Raw genomic sequence first — 18,319 nt, forward strand, 5'->3', positions numbered from 1 at the left:
CAATCTTTAGACTTAAAGGCTTTGTTAAACCAATATCCTAAAAATGTAGAGTTAAAAAATATTATGGAAGAAGAAGTAGAATTTGCAGTTAAAAGTTTAAAAACAAAAAAGGCAACAGGTTTTGACATGTTAACAAATGAAAATCTAAAGGCTCTCTTCTCAAGCCTCGCTCCCGAAATGACTTCCTTTTTCAATTTATGTCTTCGCGCCGGAAAATTCCCAGAAGCATGGAAATACTCTAATCTAAAGCTTCTATTCAAAGGAAAAGGTGATACTTCTAATGTAAATTCTTACCGAGGCATTAGTTTAAGCTCCACTTTCTATAATTTGCTAGATCGTATAATTAATAATAGGATTACTTCAAGTCTGATAGACAATATACCACCAAATCAATATGGTTTTGTCAAAGGTAAATCAACTATACAAGCTGTAAACGAGTTGATTAGTGAGATAAATGAATCTGTTTATGAAAAAGGGAAGCCATTGTACTGTGTATTCTTAGATGTGAAAAAAGCCTTTGACACAATTGACCGAAAAGTTGTATTTCAAAAACTAATTTCTACTAAAAAATTAGCTCATGGTGAACTTAATCTTGTGGCGGAAATGCTAGATCTAAACTACCTACAAGTAAATGATGGTGTCACTGTATCGGAAACTATAACACAGTCAAATGGAGTCAGACAAGGTGGTGTCTTTTCTCCTTTTCTATTCATTTTCACAGTCAGTGATTTAAACGAGGCCATAAAAAATTGTAAAAATGTCCGTGCAATACTTTACGCAGATGATATTGTGCTAATAGGCGATAGCCTTGAAGATATTAAAGCAGCACTTTTGGAAATTGAGCAATATCTAGCAACCAAAAACTTAAAATTGAATTATGATAAGTGTAAGATTCTCAAAATTAGAAATAAGGGTAGAGGCCGTCTAAGGAAAGACGACATTTTAAATGTAAATGGACAAAACATTGAATTTGTAACAGAGTTCTGCTATTTAGGTGTAACTTTTCAATCATCGGGAACTTGCTTTTCAAATCATGTAAGCAAAAGGGTGAAAGCGGCACTCTTTGCAATGGCCAAACTAAACGCTTTGCCAAAATCCTCTCTGCAGTCGGCCGCCCGAGGTCGATCGCGGCCGCCCGAGGTCGATCGCGGCCGCCCGAGGTCGATCGCGGCCGCCCGAGGTCGATCGCGGCCGCCCGAGGTCGATCGCGGCCGCCCGAGGTCGATCGCGGCCGCCCGAGGTCGATCGCGGCCGCCCGAGGTCGATCGCGGCCGCCCGAGGTCGATCGCGGCCGCCCGAGGTCGATCGCGGCCGCCCGAGGTCGATCGCGGCCGCCCGAGGTCGATCGCGGCCGCCCGAGGTCGATCGCGGCCGCCCGAGGTCGATCGCGGCCGCCCGAGGTCGATCGCGGCCGCCCGAGGTCGATCGCGGCCGCCCGAGGTCGATCGCGGCCGCCCGAGGTCGATCGCGGCCGCCCGAGGTCGATCGCGGCCGCCCGAGGTCGATCGCGGCCGCCCGAGGTCGATCGCGGCCGCCCGAGGTCGATCGCGGCCGCCCGAGGTCGATCGCGGCCGCCCGAGGTCGATCGCGGCCGCCCGAGGTCGATCGCGGCCGCCCGAGGTCGATCGCGGCCGCCCGAGGTCGATCGCGGCCGCCCGAGGTCGATCGCGGCCGCCCGAGGTCGATCGCGGCCGCCCGAGGTCGATCGCGGCCGCCCGAGGTCGATCGCGACCGCCCGAGGCTATGCCGTGACCATAGCATGGCTATGGCGTGGCCATGGCATGGCTATGGCGAGGCCATGACATGGCTATGGCGTGGCCGAGCATACAAATTTTATTTCAAAGTTTATCAAAATTTATTTTAATTTAATGTCGTTCTGCCTCTAGGCAAACTCAAATCATCAATTGTTTTATTAAATTATGAAGTAACAGACAACACATCACTTGTTAACGTTTTCTTGTTCAAAAAGGTCAAAGATTTTAATCAACGTGCTAAAAATTATAATTGAGCACGAACATACTTCATACTATTTGACTTAGCTATCTCACCGGTTGCAAGTTACGGAATTGAAGCCATTTGGCCGTATTTGAAGCAGAGGGATTTGGAAAAACTAGAAACCATAAAATCAAGATTCCTAAAGAGAGTTTTAAGTCTGTCTAAAAGAATGAAATCACGACTTGTATATGCATTAACGGAAAGTGAAACAATCGTCAGTGACTTAATGAACAAATACAATCTTCCAGCGCACTCAGAAAGTGACAAATTTTTTAACTCCATGCGTCTTAAACAATTGGAAATCAATCCTCATTTTTATAACACACCTGCAATGACGAACAAAAACTGGCAGGCTACAAATTGTAAAGACAGACACATGTTCACCCGCTACTCTTGCCACGGTTTTCACTACCTGTTTTGCACAAATGCAGCCTATCACACGGCAGCAGATGACAAATGTAAATGTAAATTTTGCGATGAAAAAATTCTTTTTTATCACTTATTCGAATGTAACAAGAGCAATATTACGTTATCAGCCGCAGCGACAATGAAAAAGTGAGAGACAACACCGAGTGTGAGAGACAATACCGATGAAATAATTTTTGTTCCTTCATTTGACCGATTTTTACTTTATTTTATGTCTAGTATGTATGTTGTATACCGTTGGTATTTAATAAATAAATCAATCAAAAATTTTTATTTATATTTATTTCCAAATTGTAATGTAGGCATTATATTTGTACTGCGCCAAATGCATTATTAAAAAATTCTTTAAATCCTACAAACACTGCATGCTTTAATTGTAGTTAATACAAGTTTGAAATATATGAGTTCTGTGTCCTTCTCAGATTAAATAAAATAATTAATATTCGATGATCATGAATAATATTGAATCATGTTAAGACGGATTTTTTTTGGTTTTTAGACAAATTTGATATTTTTCTGTTAAATTGTAATAACTAGGATTTTGTCCTTTTGCCCCCAAAGATGAACAGACCAAATTCAAGGAGCTTTAACAGATATTTAATTACTGCAAATATTGAAGACAAAATCATTCACTTTTGCAAGCTCCACAAATATACTAACCTTTTCTATCGGTGTTATGTTTCAGTATATGTAATTGTCGGATACCATTACGAGTCGCTCGGATTACTGATTGCGCTTCAAGATCTCGGTCTCTTTAAGGAAGGTGAGTGAAATGAAATGTTGCGTTGATACCCCTTCTGGATAACACCGTTTGACCTAATCTTGGTAGTTTATTTGTCACACGTTGATTTCTCTTTTTTCCAAACACCATCATAAAACTGTTAAGTAACAACCCCGATCGCGTTTAATATATGAAATTAGTACAGCAGTTCCCACACCCACCACATCTCCCTTTGTTGTTTGTGATGCGCAATTTGGCGCTGGTTGGGCTAGCAAATCTGACATCGGAGCCCAGCAGCTGTCTCATTTCTCACGTGAGGAATATCAAATTGCAGCGGCTGGCTTTTCGTATCAAACTATAGTCCCACTTTTTCGCCCACAAACAAGCTAGGTAACAATACGCTGTTTAGTTCTCCTCGGTAAATAATCTCAACATTTTTGGGTCAGCATCAAAAATTTCTGCGTCTGCCGCAGACACGTCCTACGCTTGAATCGTTTTTCCAGGAGCGATAAATTACGCGGATAATTTTTAATACGTGAAAAAAATCGCCGTGTGACAAGAAGTGGCCGGTGGGTCGTATATATATTTCTGAGAAATGTCTCTTCTATTCAGTGTGTTTTTTCTCTCATTTCGCTGGCTCGGTGCCACGCCGGTACCCCCTATTTTTAACTCTTTCGGCGCTCTCACGTGCTCGCCTCTGATAAAGCCATAAATAATCGTGTGATAGTAAATTAGACTCGTCCTGCCGCTGGCATCTTTATGCCCAACCTATCCTAACGTCAATAAATTGTGCGAGCACCGGGTGCTGCGCTTTTGCCATTATTTACTTTGGTGGCAGTGCGCGAATTTTTGTGAGAAAAATAACTGCCGGACGATGGAGGACACGCGATAATGTCGCCCGAATGTTCTTGCTGTAATCTGTGTCTTTTGCAGGCGAATATTTCGTGCTAGGAGTGGACATCGAGCACTACGACAACGACCGGCCCGAAAAATACACCAGAGGCCTTCTAAATGAAGAACAAGATCCAAAGATTGATAAAGCTTTTAGGTGAGTACACATGCATCGTTAGCGTGACTTGTTCCTGTTTACAGCAACAACCACTAATAACGTCATCACTAGACCCGCGAATTCTAGACGTTATCTGCAAAATGAAGTGGTTTTTAAGCGGCTTTTGCCTGTTTTTTATTAGATTAAAAAGGTGAAACAAGTGCTAAGCATTTTCTTGCAAGAGGTTTTTATTTAAAACTCTACCAAATGAAAATAATTATGATGCATACACATGATCAAAATATTTCTTTTTTTGATTTGCGTGATTCTTGTTAAAGAGAAAAATAATGTCACTTGCTGCTTATTAAATTATTCGGTTGGATTTAATCAAATTTACACTGGGGAGTTTTTTAAGGAATGATATTCCACAATGAAATGAACCTGATTAAAAAAAAAAACGTAATAACTCTCAGGATTTTTTTATATCTATGTTTTTTATGATATTTGCCATCTATTTCCAAATTCTCAATATTTTTTTTTTAATTCTTAACCAAAAATTTTTTTACTTTGCAATCGCAAAAGAAATTAAATATCCATCAAAAATCAAGAGACAAGAGATATATAACTTTTTTGATATTAGGGGGTTATAAAACATATTTTATGCAAATAATTTAAGTACTTCGGTTAAATAAATATTTTTTACATAACTATGCAATTTGCACAACTTTGCACTTTTTTTAATAAGGAGAGATTTTTAGACAGTATAAATACACTTTGCAGAATACATTTCCACTTGGTCTAATTAAGATTTTTATATAAAAGTCAAAAAGCAACTTGTTAATTAAGTCTCTAGTTGAAATAGAATAATTACGCACTGCTCCAGCTCTTCCCCTCAGTAATTCCATTGGGAAATAACATTAAAATAAAAACAGAGTGGGTTCACAGAACTAGCTTTGGCTCCGCTTCAATCAAAAAGTTTGCTTTCGGTTTGCAAAGAAACGAAAGAATCTGCAATCATCTTTTCCATACTTCTTTGAAGTGCTCTCAAGTTGCGCGGTGCAGCGGAGGAATGAGCGCGACTTTTCCCTCCAGTTGGAGAATTCATTTTGCCTCGTTCAAACTTTAATTAAATTCGTCCTAATTTTTTTTCGCAGGAATTTCATCGGTGTGGTAGCGAGCTCGCCGGCATCTCAGCTGACCGACAACTTCACGCAGCTGGTGAACCACTACATGGAGAAGCCGCCGTTTTCTTTTCCCAACCCCTTGACTTATCTCGGCGGGGTGAAAAAAGTGAGTCAGTCGTTCACTCTCTCCATCTCTCTGATTATTAAGCCCCCGCTTTGTTTCATACGCTTCTTTTATTGTCTCTCTCCTTGTTGCTGAGCGCTAAAGCCTAGCCGGCTTTAATTTCCCGCTCGTAACTTGGCTTGCCGCTTGCTTTGTGTTTCTTTTCTGCCGTTCTACAATCGTATCTTATTTTCTTCTGAGCAAATGAATTCTCTTCGAGGAGCTGTCAGTTTGTTCTTTTTTTTGCGTGCTGCTTTGGCACACACCCCAAGTTGCTATTTCTTCCCCATTTAACAACTTACATCATTCCAATATTGCTTATTTGACTGGAAGAACAAAAATAATTTCATTAAATAATCTTCAGCAAATCAAGACTTTCATTTAAACTAACTAAACGATAAAATTTCAAAATGTTCCAATAATTACATACAAAATGTTGGCTTTTGATCATCGTGGAAGTGGTATAAATATTTTTTTATTCCCCTTCCACTATAAGAGGCCCTTAAAATTCAAGTTTTATTCGCCCCTCATATTTATGTTTTAGAAATTTTTCACTATCGAGGGTTCATTCATGTTTTTTTTCTTTTTAGTTTTAAATGATTCAAAAAAAATTATTTATTATGGAATTGCTGAAGTATTAATTTTTTGAGTTAAATTATTATTAACTTTTTAAGTAATTTTTTTTCTTGTGAATCAATTTTTAGTTGCGGCCAGAAGCAGCCTATTTGTATGACGCCGTGCAGTTGTACGCGAAGGCGCTGTGCGACGTTCTGGACGGCGGCGGCGACCCTCGAAATGGCACCGCCATCATCGAATCCATCAAGGGCCGCACTTACGTCAGTGCCATGGGGTGAGTGCATTGTGCCAATTTGCTGATTAATTAATCGCCAGCGACACAATCTCTCGCATGTGCCATTCGCGCGAGACTTCTCTGCAGCCACTTTGCAAATTAGATTGCCAAAGCCGAGTGGTGCTTCGGCGGCACAAACGAGACACTCTCCATTGTTCTAGACTTGTTTTGATTCGAGGGGTTTAAAGCTTAACAGTCCTCTGCTGACGCAAGAAACAAAAGACTTTTGATTTCTAATGGGCTCTTGGCTTTTCAAGGCGGTATTTAAATTTAAAACTTCATCTCTTTATTCCAAATATATAATTATTTAAACGTTTCCTAACAGTAGGAACTTCTTTTTAAGAAGCTGACAAAAATTTTTAATGAAAGGATTTTATTATTATTTTTTTTTTAATAAATTTTTAATTACACTTTTGATGATTTTCGTGCACAAGTGCTTTTTTTAATTTCAAGCCAGATGTTATTTAATGGCTCCGTTGCTATTTTTTGTCCAGTAATTTTTGCAAATAGGGAGAAATTTATTTGCTTACGCATTACGCTCGTTTATCTACACGGATCGAGAGGACCAAACGCCATAAAACAATTCACTTAATACGAATGACTGGCACGTTTTTAATGTGTTTTAATTTAATAAAAAGCTCACACACCGAGAAGCATTAGGCACCAGCAGAGCAACAGCAGCTCGATCTCTAGTGTGTGCGTACGCGGCAGCTACTACAGCCTTATATTTTACGTGACTTGCATAACTCTGCAGAGTTACTCGTTCTTGCAGTGGCTGAGGAGAGTTGTTGTTTACCAGTTTGTACTCGTAGCAAAGGTCTTGCTGCTTTAAATTTATTTGACACACGGAGACGCGGAAGAAAAAGAGATTCTGTTTCTTCCAAGACTTGGCTCTGCTAATTGAAACTTTGATTAAATATTATATAATTTACACAACATTTTTATTCCCTTAAAGTAAAAACAAAATTTATTATTAGCAATTTAAAATATTCGTAAACAATTGCAAAATTTTATAATTATGAAAACCGAAAGAGTACAGGATATTTTAAGCAAGAACTAGAAATGTTTTTAATATTATAAATTATTTAAAACACACGTAAATTATCCATCAGATAAATCAGAAAAAAAGCGATGAAATTTTACGATTATCTGAACCCCCAAATTTATGGTACGACGCCATATAAAGCAGTCTATACATTTTTGTATAGAGGCAAATATTTTTCAATTTATGTCTCTTTTGAAAAGCGATCGGATTGGATTGGAGAAGCAGTTTGCAAAGCTGGCTATAAAAATGCAGCGGTCTTTGAGACGCAACCACCACAAATCCCTTATCATCCTTTTGCGGAAAAAGAAACGCTCGCCTTCCAAATCGAATCGAGCGGCGTTCAGCTAAAAAACAAAAGCTTTCGCGAATCCCTAGACAGACGAATGGCACCCGAAGCACACGACCTTTTTGATTTCCTCCGCCCCCATTTTTTTGCGGATGACACTGTGTTGCTCAAGAGGGATAGACGAGAGAGACACGCGCTCTCTGGAAATACATTTCGGCAACGCATGATTGCGTGCATAAAAAGTAGCAGCAGCGCTGGGCAGGCTTATTCCCATCAGAGGCGGCGACGAGATGACATTTTGATGCCAATCGACGCGGAAGAGACTCCTGGCAGTGACAAGAGTCACCGATGGCGAGGCCAAAAACGCTCCGTTGCTCACACATGAATGCGCTAAATACCTGAGAACGCGATTATATCGCTTTTTCAAGCTGCCTTTGATCAAGCCACGCATCAAGAAGGGGCGCTTCAAACAAGTCCTTTAATCTCGGCTCCTTGTAATCAAGTTAGCTTTGAGTTTGTCAACTACATAGATGCTTAATTAAATGGGCCAATAAGCTTGAAATTTGTTATTCTACACCCTATAGATTGCTAAATTTAATCTAAAATATTTTGCTGCATTTTAACTTGAACCTCAAAAATTGTATACTGTTTCAAATTGTAAATTAGAAATACGCAGGATTAAACATAATAAAACAATTCATTATTACCATTTTTTTTTTAAATTATCTTTTGTTTGTAACATAATTTTTATATTTGCTGTATTTTATTATATATTTATTTTAGTTTGTATTTAATGTTAAAAACTGCATTTAAACAACCAAACAATAATTAATTATGCCTCTTGATATTTTTATTAAATATGTATATTGTTTTTTTTTATAGAGTGTTAGTAACCCATGCTTAATGTATAAAGCTCAAGCTTATCATCTGATATTTCGTTTTTATATTGCTCAATATTAACAATTAACTCTGGCAATGAGTGACAATAATATTAATAATCAGTGCACCTTTTAATTGAGTGGGACTTGCAGGATTCTTGTTTTCCTCTGAAATATTCAGTCCCTGTGTATTTGACTTGAGCAATAGTTGAGTCAGTTCACTGACCCACGATAATCTAAGTGGCCGGCCGGCTCTCTTGTCTAGGGCCGTAAGCCTTCTCTCGGGGAATGCACCACACGCTTCTTCTTCTCTTATGTTATCTCTCGACCTCAAGCCCCCAGATCGTCGCTGAGAAAAGAGATTCTCAGCCATTCGCTACGTCACTACAACCAAACTTATGGCGTGGATGTTGAGCGACCGACAAGCGAGTTCACTTAATGGCACCAGCGGCCTCTTGAGAGCGCAGCCGGCTTGATCTTGAGCAGGCAGTTGCAATGCAAATATCGTGCCAATCTTTCTGGGCGGCACAGTGGGACAAGCACTTGGTGCAAAAGCGGTTGCAGGTCCAAGTTGCCCGAGTGCAGACAAGAGACTCGGCTGTTTGCAAATAAGAAAACTTATCAGCGGTTCTCTCGAGCAGTCTGCCTCTGGGTAAAGTTTTTTATTTGTTCTAGTTTGCAAAATATTAGTTTTAGCTCATAAATATTAATAAAGTTTGGGGAAAGTTGAAGATTAAACGTTTATATGCAAGCCATTTAAATAATTTTATTCATGAAATTTGATAAAAAAAATTATGATTTAATTCAGTTGGAAAAAATAGGTAAATTTACCAGGTGGACCGTTTTATGATCAAACAAATTTTTACAGGTGATAAAGTAATTTGAAAAATAAATACAATAAGTTTATACATTTAACTTATATTAACATAATTAAGTGACCTCACCTTTAATAAATTCTTTAAATTTAAGATTTAATAACTTAAAGAACTGTGATTTAAAAAAGAAAAAATTAAATTTAAATCATTTAAATGAATTCTTTTGTTCTTCAATAATTTTTAGCACTGTTTTCTAAATTCAAGTCTGCAAAATAAAACATTTCTATATAACAAAATACGTGCACCGATTAGCATCAAAAACTCATCAAGCCAAAAGGCAAATCCTCATTCGTCTAAAGTGCCAGCAAACAAAGAGAGCAGCCCCAACGCTATTTAGCCTGAAACAGTGCCGTTCCATTTCATGTAACAGTGTCGTCGCGGGTGCCGTGTTGCATTTGCATAATAAAGCAGTTGGATCGCAAGCGGAAAGGGAAAGTGCAGTGCGCGCACAAACAAACAGAGCGCGGAGGAAACGGGTGGTGCAGGCTCGGGGGTGAAGCGAGCGAGGGTTGCGCGGGGCGACCTTGGCTGCTCCTCCGCTCGCAACTTATCTCTTTTACACTTGAGAGCGGGTGAAGCGAAAGTGGATAAAGGGCTTCCTCTGCTGGAGCGAATGAGCAACCGACCGACCGAGTGTCCGCAGGTCGGCCCACAGACGTGCTTGAGCATTATTATGGGGGTGATAAATCTGCTTTAATTGTGCTAAGTGCGCACGTTGAATCGGAGAGTGTGTTGAAAGGCAAGATCGATAAATTCCATGAAAGCTTTAATGCCCTATTTATTAGTAACAAAATATCTATTGAATTATATATTAAAGCATATGAAATATAAATTATATTACGTCAAACATTCTATTCTTTGAAGTTTTGTAATTACTCATTTATTCTCCTTTCACTGTTACATAATAATAAAAAAACGTACAATATAATGCAGAAATCACAAAACAGTGGCGTGAAAGGAGAATATGAATTATGTATCAGGGCAGAGAATAAATAGCAGTGATAAATTAATAAACTTTTTTACAAATAAAAAAGTTACAACAAAATAAATAAAATTTATCAAAATAGCAAAATGCTGAAAATATTACAGATTTTATAACAAATTATAAAAACAAAATTTTGAAAACCAGTATGTGAAACAATGATTTAAAATTTTTTAACAAAACCATATAAAATTTTTCAATAGCGGAAATTTTAATTTTCCAAAGCGTCACCTAAACAACTTTGTGTAAAATATAAGCAAACCACTAACAAAAGTACATTTTATAGCAAAGAGCAAACCATCATGCTGGAAAAATCATGCTGTAAAGCTTTTTTAACTGGGGCAGTTAACGACCGCGGTCCTTAATGAGTCTCCGCGCTTTTAACATATAAAACCGCACATTTTTCCTCATCGACGTTCGCGTCTCTGTTTGCCCAGAGAAATAATTGACTTGCATGTTGTGTTGCAGTTATGTGGGCCGGATGGACGAGAACGGAGACGCCGAGGGTAATTACACCCTCTTGACGACGCGACCGCACCACAAAACCCCTGGTGACTTTGGCCTGTACCCAGCGGGGACCTTTCTGCTCAGTGGCGGCGGTTGGCCGGTGAGTGAATGCAAATTTACCCCACCCAAATTATATAAGATTCGTTAGGTTCCCTTTCATCAAATTTATTCAGGAGAGCACTTGAAACTTTCTTGGAATAATTCATAATTCATAGCATTAAATGAAAAAAGCAATTTGAAATGCTAGATTTTTTTTTAAATAAACTGAAAAATTAGTTTTGACACTGAAATTAAAAGCAGTTGTTCAAAGTGCTTAAAAACTTTAAGTTCTTCACTAGAGATTATTTTGGATTAGTGTTCACATTTGCCTGAAATAATTCAACTTGAAATGTATAATTAACTTACTTCATACACTCTATCATTTTCAAAGTCAGCAGAGTGATTTATGTTTCTCATTTCAACACTGAGCTTTTGCATTCCCCTCATGCTCCAACTACGTTTACAAACGTGGAGCCAGCAAGAGCAGATAAAAGAGGATTTATTTTTCCTGCAGGACCTGCATTTAACATCAGAGATAGACTGGCCCTTAGGGAAGCCGCCGTTGGCAGAGCCCGAATGTGGATTCCGCGGTGAAAAATGCATCTGTGAGTGCAGAGTCATGTTTTTAACAGCTGATTGAAAGCAAACCGCCAGCGTGGTTTTCTTTTGATCCGTTGCTCACGAGCTGATTATTTGTTTATTTGAGCTGCGCGCCTGCGAAATGCGTGCTTATGCAACCTGTTGAACTTCCTAGCACGGCGTGTTACGAACCTTTTACACTTTCAAAAAAATAATTTGATTTATTAAACCAAGTTTATAAATTTAAAACGAAACTTAATGCAACAGAAATAGTTTAAATGAATTAAAAGAAATTGAAAGCATTAATCTTAAAATTTATAAATTCAGTTGATGCATGCCAAAATAAAAATTGTAAATTTTGTAAATTGGATTCCTAACTTTTATATTTAATACGTAAATCGCATTTTGCATTTTTTTTAATTTGTCAATTGAAAATATACAAACTAAATTAAATTCACAATAAAATACTTTCAAAAATTTTCTAGCTCACACACCCGAAATCCTCTCTGGTCTGATCGGTGGAGCAGCAATTGCAGTGATCGTAATTGGACTCATCCTTTATCGAAACTGGCGTTACGAACAAGAACTGGACAGTCTGCTTTGGAAGTTGGACTACAATCAAATTCAAATGGCCGAGGAGAGCGATAAGGGCAACAACAACGGCAGCCTCACCCCCAACGGCAACGGATCTCTGTGCCCCAAATCCAAGGTAATCTTTTTAGATTCATCAACTTGATATTTCATTTCCGGAACGCACACAAGAGAAAATAACTCGTTGCTTGTTTTCAGCAGTCCCAGCAGAATGTGCATCCGCTTGTGCGCACCTCGCAAGTATCGCTAAGCTCGAATCCTGAGGCCGACTTCCGATACTCAGCGCTCTACACCCCCGTCGGTCTTTACAAGGGTAGGATGTTTGCGATAAAGAAAATCAATAGACGCCAAGTGGATATCACGCGGAATTTGAAAAAGGAGCTGAAAATGGTGTTTATAATCAAATCTTTTGTTCATCACCGAAGTCTAAATTGCTTTTCCTGCAGCTGCGTGACCTGAGGCATGATAACTTGAATGCGTTCATCGGCGCTTGCACTGATCCGCCGCACATCTGTATTGTCACAGAGTACTGCGCAAGAGGGAGTCTAAAGGTAATCACAAGCTATAATTGAAATTTCTTTCTCATTTATTTTTTTACAGGACATCATTGAAAATGAGGATTTGAAATTGGACAACATGTTTGTCGCTTCTCTAGTCGGAGATATAGTCAGGGTATATTATTAATTAATTAAGTAAAAAAAAGACCAAAATTAATTATGATTTTGTGCATTCTAGGGAATGACGTTTTTACACGACTCCCCAGTTAAGTCACACGGTAACTTGAAGTCAGCAAACTGTCTAGTCGATAGCAGATGGGTGCTTAAAATTTCCGATTTTGGTCTTCATGAGCTTAAGCAAGACCCAGCGATTCCATCGTGGACGCGGTGCAGGGATGTTGATGGTCGATGGATTGGGCAAGGTATGATAAATAAAAATAAATTACTTTTTTTATTTGCGTGTGCTTATTTTTAAATTTAAAATACCATTTACCAGTTTTTTTTAACTTGGTAAATTATTTATAATTTGTGAAAAATTCAACACTTTTTTGACTTGACATTTGAATCTGGATTTTTGTTTATCTTCTTAAAAACCCAAACTAGTTTATGAATGCATTTTGTTACCACTGTGAAATTAGAAATCAGTTAATCTTAGCACAAGCTATTAATTTCTTAAGCAATAAAGAATGTGTATGCTCAAATAATATAAAAGAAATTTTCAATCTCAACCCTTAGGGATTTCCCCCAAGCTGCAGACAATTTGCAGGCTCATTTTTTTTCCTTTTGCACAGACTTGACGTATCGAGCGCCGGAACTGATCAGGCTGATGGCGCGGAGGGCAAGTGGCCACCATTCTTTATGGCTTGATGGAGAGTTAGACGAGGGGCCAGGAGTTGCCCTAGTTGCGGCCACCAAGCCGTGGAAACAGCCTCTGTGCAACCCTGAGGAGGACGAGATTTGCGTCAGGGGCACCCAGAAGGGCGACGTCTATTCTTTCGCCATCATCTTTTACGAAATGCACGCCAGGCATGGTGCCTACGACGCGCTTGGTCTTTCCATGCACGACATCATATCCAGAATTGTGGCGCAAAAATCCATTCCATTTAGGTATTTAAGTTTTATTTTTCAATCTTTAAAAATTAAAAGAATCAATAATTTTATCTGCTTTTCAATATTTTAATTGCTTCATTTCTTTCATCCTGCATAGTATTTATTGAATAAAAATTTTAAATTTCAGGCCACCTATAGATGCTTTAGAGGGAAGCTTTGATTTTGTTAGGGAGCTAATACGAGACTGCTGGGTGGAGTCACCAGAACAAAGACCCGAATTTAAGTCACTGAGGGCAAGACTGAGACCTATGCGCAAGGGAATGTAAGATCACTTAAAACACAATCATGCCTAATAATAATTAATCATTTAAGGAAACCAAATATTTTTGATAACATGATGGCCATGATGGAGAAATACGCTAACAACCTGGAGGTGCTGGTGGACGAGCGAACAGATCAACTAGTGGAGGAGAAAAAGAAAACAGGTTTGTTCATAACTGGATGCGATGCTTTTAAGTTTAATTAAAATTATCGCAGAGGCACTTCTGTTTGAAATGCTACCTCGTTCTGTGGCGGAGCAGCTGCGCAAGGGACACAAAGTGCAGGCCGAGAGTTACGACGCCGTCACGATTTATTTCAGTGATATAGTCGGCTTCACCAGCATGTCTGCTGAAAGTACTCCTCTGCAGGTAGCCCATTTGTCTTTGCATGCACGTATTTTTCATAGTTTCAATGACACTGACATAAGCTCACACGCTCCCATTAATACTGGGCTGCGCGCGCACACTTTCATTCAGTAAAAAGGGATCAATGAAATCCAGCGCGTGAGATAACAATTTTTATCACTAAAAAGAAACGTTATATTAAAATAACAAGTTTTCTTATCTTGTATTCCCCAAATTTAAAAAAATATTTTTCCTATTTGTCTAAAAAGAATTCAAGCTTTATTTGTAAATATTTTGTTTTTCTTACTTGATAATTAGAACAGCAAAAATAATTCCACAAAAAGAGTGCGTAATATGTTTAAATTTTGCAAAAGATAGATTAATTATAAAAAATGCTTGCATGTAATATGATGTATTGTATTAGTCGTTATAAATCTTAAAATAGATTATTCTTAATACTTAATCAATATTAATTTAATTATTACTTAAAACTAAATAAATTTTTTTAGGTGGTTGATTTCCTCAACGATCTGTACACATGTTTTGACTCCATAATTGAAAACTACGATGTGTACAAAGTAGAGACCATCGGCGACGCATACATGGTGGTCAGCGGACTGCCCATCAGAAACAAGAATGCCCACGCAGGTGAAATTGCAAGCATGTCTCTCCACTTGCTTGCGGCGGTCAGAAAATTCTCCATTCGTCACCGACCTGGCGACACGCTGAAACTCAGAATTGGAATCCACAGTGGTATGTGCAAAAAGAAACATGTGCTTTTTTTTAGTTAGCGAAATTGCCTTGGTTTTAATAAAAAGTTCACATTTTTTCTAAATTTATCTCCAATTTTGAATCCAATGTTTTTCTCTAGTTGTTAAAATACAGCTTCCTAATATGAAACCCGTATAAAAAAATATTGAAACATTTAGATATTAAAATATAGCCTTTTATAATTTAATTAATTATTATTAATGCTATGTATGTTTTATACAGTCATATACAGTGTTATACATTTTTGTAATTAATTGTATTTAAATTAGGTCCTGTGTGCGCTGGGGTTGTTGGTCTGAAAATGCCCAGGTACTGCTTATTCGGGGACACAGTGAACACTGCCAGCCGCATGGAGTCAACTGGATCAGGTAGAAATTTATTTTTGATATATTTGTTTCTTTTATTCCAATAATTTTTTTTAATCAAACCTGTTTTAGAGCTGAGGATTCACTGTAGCGCAGAGTGTCGTGCACTGCTTGAAAAATTAGGTGGATACGAGCTGTTGGAAAGAGGAGTGGTGCCAATGAAGGGCAAAGGCGATAGACTGACCTACTGGCTGGTCAGCGAGGACCCCATTTTCGCTGCCGAGCGGAGAAGACTGAGAAAAGAGCGCTTCCAAAACTCCTTAGCCCCGCACCACGCCAATGGGTCGGCCCTTTCCGATATTCCTCGCAGTTCTCTTAAGAAATCACGAAGGTTGGCTCAATATTTATTCACACAGTTTTAATGTCACCATTATTAAAAATTGTTTAATTTTTATATTCCATGCATTTAAAAGGATAATTATTTTACATTGCTTAAAAATTCTCTTATTAATAAAAATGAATTTGGTGTATCAATTTTTATAAGATATAATCATTAAATAAATCTAATTTCGATCATTTTAGTCCTGTGATGCGGAACCATCAGTTAGCCAGGGCATCTAGTCTTGAGTCGCCGAAACGTCTGCGATTCGCGCTCGGCTCACTGGAACGTTGCAGTGAGGGCGAGAGGGTGTGCGATGCAGGTCGTAATTCACACGCCATCATTCCAGCCATTCGCCTGCCCCCTGACCAAATTTCACCTGGAAACCCTAGGAGGATGAATTCTGTCTCCCCTGCTTCCACAATCAGCGCACCATCGTCTGCTTCCTGTCCTTGCATTGAGGCTCTCAGACTCAGCCCTGAGAGGCAACCACTATGCTGGGCACCCTCACCATATTCTAGGTGTGTAGAAATTGTTTTTGTTAAATATATAAAATATATTACGAAGGAATTGCAAAAACTTCTTTTTTGCTATTCCAATGGATCATGCCAGTTTTTTTTAATAAAGAAAATATTAATTTTTTTTTTATTAATTTGTGTACAGAAATCTGAAGCTTAATGTAAATTTTGCCTTATAAAATTGAAAATAATTAATCTGCAATATGTAAATTATTTTTTAACTGGTAAAACGCAAGGTGCAGAGAAAAGGAGGTGAATCAATTTAGAAATAAGCAAATTAGCTTTTTCGGATTTAACAAAAAATGTTGTTTTTTTCAGTCTTGCTGCTTCCAGTGTGCCCCTTCTATTGGGATGCTTGCCACCTCAGCTGTTGCCCCCAGGCGTGGAGGAACGTGTGTCGGATCACCCTAGTGACCAAAACGAGCCGCGTCAGGGTGTCCTGCTCAGTTTAACTGCCCCCAGGGAGCCAAAGGCGCCACCTTCAAGAGTCTAGCGGGCACATTTCAGAGGTAAGGGTCGTCCAAAGTGCCTTCCTTGACTGCGTGTCGGATCTCAGAATTTCAAGTCAGCAACCCAACTTTGATGTTCCCTAGCGTACCTCCACGCACTTAATTTTAAGTATTAAATTAATGAGTGTGAAATAAGCAGTGCTGTGTGGTGCTGCTGGACTTAACATGTAGTGACATTTTTAAATAGAGTTTTCGTACAATGAATTCAAGCTATGTCAAAGAGAGGCTAAATGATACCTTGAAAACAGAATCTAACTTAAATGTATGTATCAATTTCCATATTTTTATGTGCACACTATACGTAAAATTATGAAGGTGTCGATGCTGACTGTAGCCTCAGTAATTGTACTTATTTTTTGAAAGGTTATAATTATATTCAAACTATTAGTGTTAAAATGACGGTTTACTTGTCTCCAAGAATGATCAGATTTTTAAATTTATGTACAATCTTACTGGAGTAAAATTTAAATTGTTTGTGAAACAGATTTTTAATTTGTCGTAACTGAAAATTTTAAATAAACACACAATCGATCTTATTACATAGTAGAGAAAATTTTAAAACAGCTAAAAATATTTTTTCTTATAACAGCTAGTTTAATTTTTTAAATTATTTAATTATTTTTTCAATGAATTTACTGAGAAAAATTTTAATAAAATAATTTTTATATTTTCTTTCACAAAATTTTTAAAATATTTAATCATTTGCACAATTTTTTTATTGTTATTTAGTGGTAATTTCGGTTTTTTCTAGGAAATTTAATAGAATTTTTAATTTTATTTAATTAAAATATTAGAAATACCTTTCTTAGTATATGCTAAAATTTGCCTTATTTATTTAAAAAAAAAATCTGGCTGTGCAAAGATATTTGTAAAGTGAGGCAGTTACAGAAGTATTATTTCAGGAAGAACATAATTATGTAATTTTTTCGCATTATTGGATAGATATGACCGCTGTCTGTAAAATAATTCTAAGCTAGGCTTGTTTCTTTGGTGCTCGCGCCTTTTGCGGTCGTAGTTCTCGCCAAAACTGTGGTGCGTCGCTTCGAAATTCGCCAATTCGGCGGGCGCTCGACAGAGTGCAGCACCGAAATGTCTGCCCTCTGCACATGTTTAGCCCTGCGAAAATCGTCCTTTGCCCGAGTGACCCTTGCAAATAAAATAACCTGAATTTAAATTATGAATACCCGTGTATCCTGCCACTTTCATCGGGCACCTGGGACCCTTTGGAGGGCCGGGGTCGGCGACCGAACGGTGGCCGTGCGTCGCAGCAGTTGCGGCGCCGCGACGTGGAGACTCTCGCGTGTGTGCCGAGCAGTCAAGTCAGTTGGTCCGTCGTGCTTGCGAGGTTCGGTCGTGTCTCGCACCGAAACGCGAAAAGACCCGTCTGATATTTTGGAATCGGTCCGTGCGACCTTTGCTCTCTGCCTGCCTCACTTGTGACCCCACGTGACCCCGAAGAGGACCATCGGCGGTTTTGCTGCTACCTGAGGAGCGGCGTTCAACTTTCCACCTGTTGTAAGTTTCTTGTTTTTGTCTGCTGGCATTTCTGAATATTTTTTATTTATAGACCATCTCA

General features: G+C 38.5%; 2 protein-coding genes across 4 annotated transcripts in view; both read left to right on the plus strand.

The window, feature by feature from the left end:
- Window positions 1–17,273, plus strand: part of LOC132200137 (guanylate cyclase 32E-like) — a 38,069-nt gene extending 20,796 nt beyond the window's left edge. The window contains exons 6-25 of one of the 2 annotated variants that reach the window (XM_059625369.1): window positions 3,107–3,184; window positions 4,076–4,190; window positions 5,285–5,420; window positions 6,122–6,267; window positions 10,802–10,940; window positions 11,394–11,484; window positions 11,944–12,167; window positions 12,248–12,439; window positions 12,496–12,600; window positions 12,650–12,721; window positions 12,785–12,968; window positions 13,338–13,653; window positions 13,784–13,918; window positions 13,969–14,081; window positions 14,134–14,285; window positions 14,771–15,014; window positions 15,302–15,400; window positions 15,470–15,728; window positions 15,920–16,237; window positions 16,553–17,273. In XM_059625369.1, the coding sequence (XP_059481352.1) occupies window positions 3,107–3,184; window positions 4,076–4,190; window positions 5,285–5,420; window positions 6,122–6,267; window positions 10,802–10,940; window positions 11,394–11,484; window positions 11,944–12,167; window positions 12,248–12,439; window positions 12,496–12,600; window positions 12,650–12,721; window positions 12,785–12,968; window positions 13,338–13,653; window positions 13,784–13,918; window positions 13,969–14,081; window positions 14,134–14,285; window positions 14,771–15,014; window positions 15,302–15,400; window positions 15,470–15,728; window positions 15,920–16,237; window positions 16,553–16,727 (3,293 nt within the window). In that variant the 3' untranslated portion in view covers window positions 16,728–17,273. The remainder of the gene's footprint in view (window positions 1–3,106; window positions 3,185–4,075; window positions 4,191–5,284; window positions 5,421–6,121; window positions 6,268–10,801; window positions 10,941–11,393; window positions 11,485–11,943; window positions 12,168–12,247; window positions 12,440–12,495; window positions 12,601–12,649; window positions 12,722–12,784; window positions 12,969–13,337; window positions 13,654–13,783; window positions 13,919–13,968; window positions 14,082–14,133; window positions 14,286–14,770; window positions 15,015–15,301; window positions 15,401–15,469; window positions 15,729–15,919; window positions 16,238–16,552) is intronic. The other variant, XM_059625370.1, reaches the window with a different exon arrangement.
- Window positions 17,274–17,958: 685 nt separating this feature from the next.
- LOC132201332 (receptor-type guanylate cyclase Gyc76C-like) overlaps window positions 17,959–18,319 on the plus strand; it is a 37,201-nt gene continuing 36,840 nt past the window's right edge. Inside the window, exon 1 of one of the 2 annotated variants that reach the window (XM_059627423.1) lies at window positions 17,959–18,258. The gene's annotated coding sequence lies outside the window, so the exon portion shown is untranslated. The remainder of the gene's footprint in view (window positions 18,259–18,319) is intronic. The other variant, XM_059627424.1, reaches the window with a different exon arrangement.

The sequence above is a fragment of the Neocloeon triangulifer genome, unplaced genomic scaffold (assembly GCF_031216515.1).
Source record: "Neocloeon triangulifer isolate White Clay Creek 2 clone unplaced genomic scaffold, ASM3121651v1 ptg000014l, whole genome shotgun sequence".
NCBI classification, from domain to species: Eukaryota; Metazoa; Arthropoda; class Insecta; order Ephemeroptera; family Baetidae; genus Neocloeon; species Neocloeon triangulifer.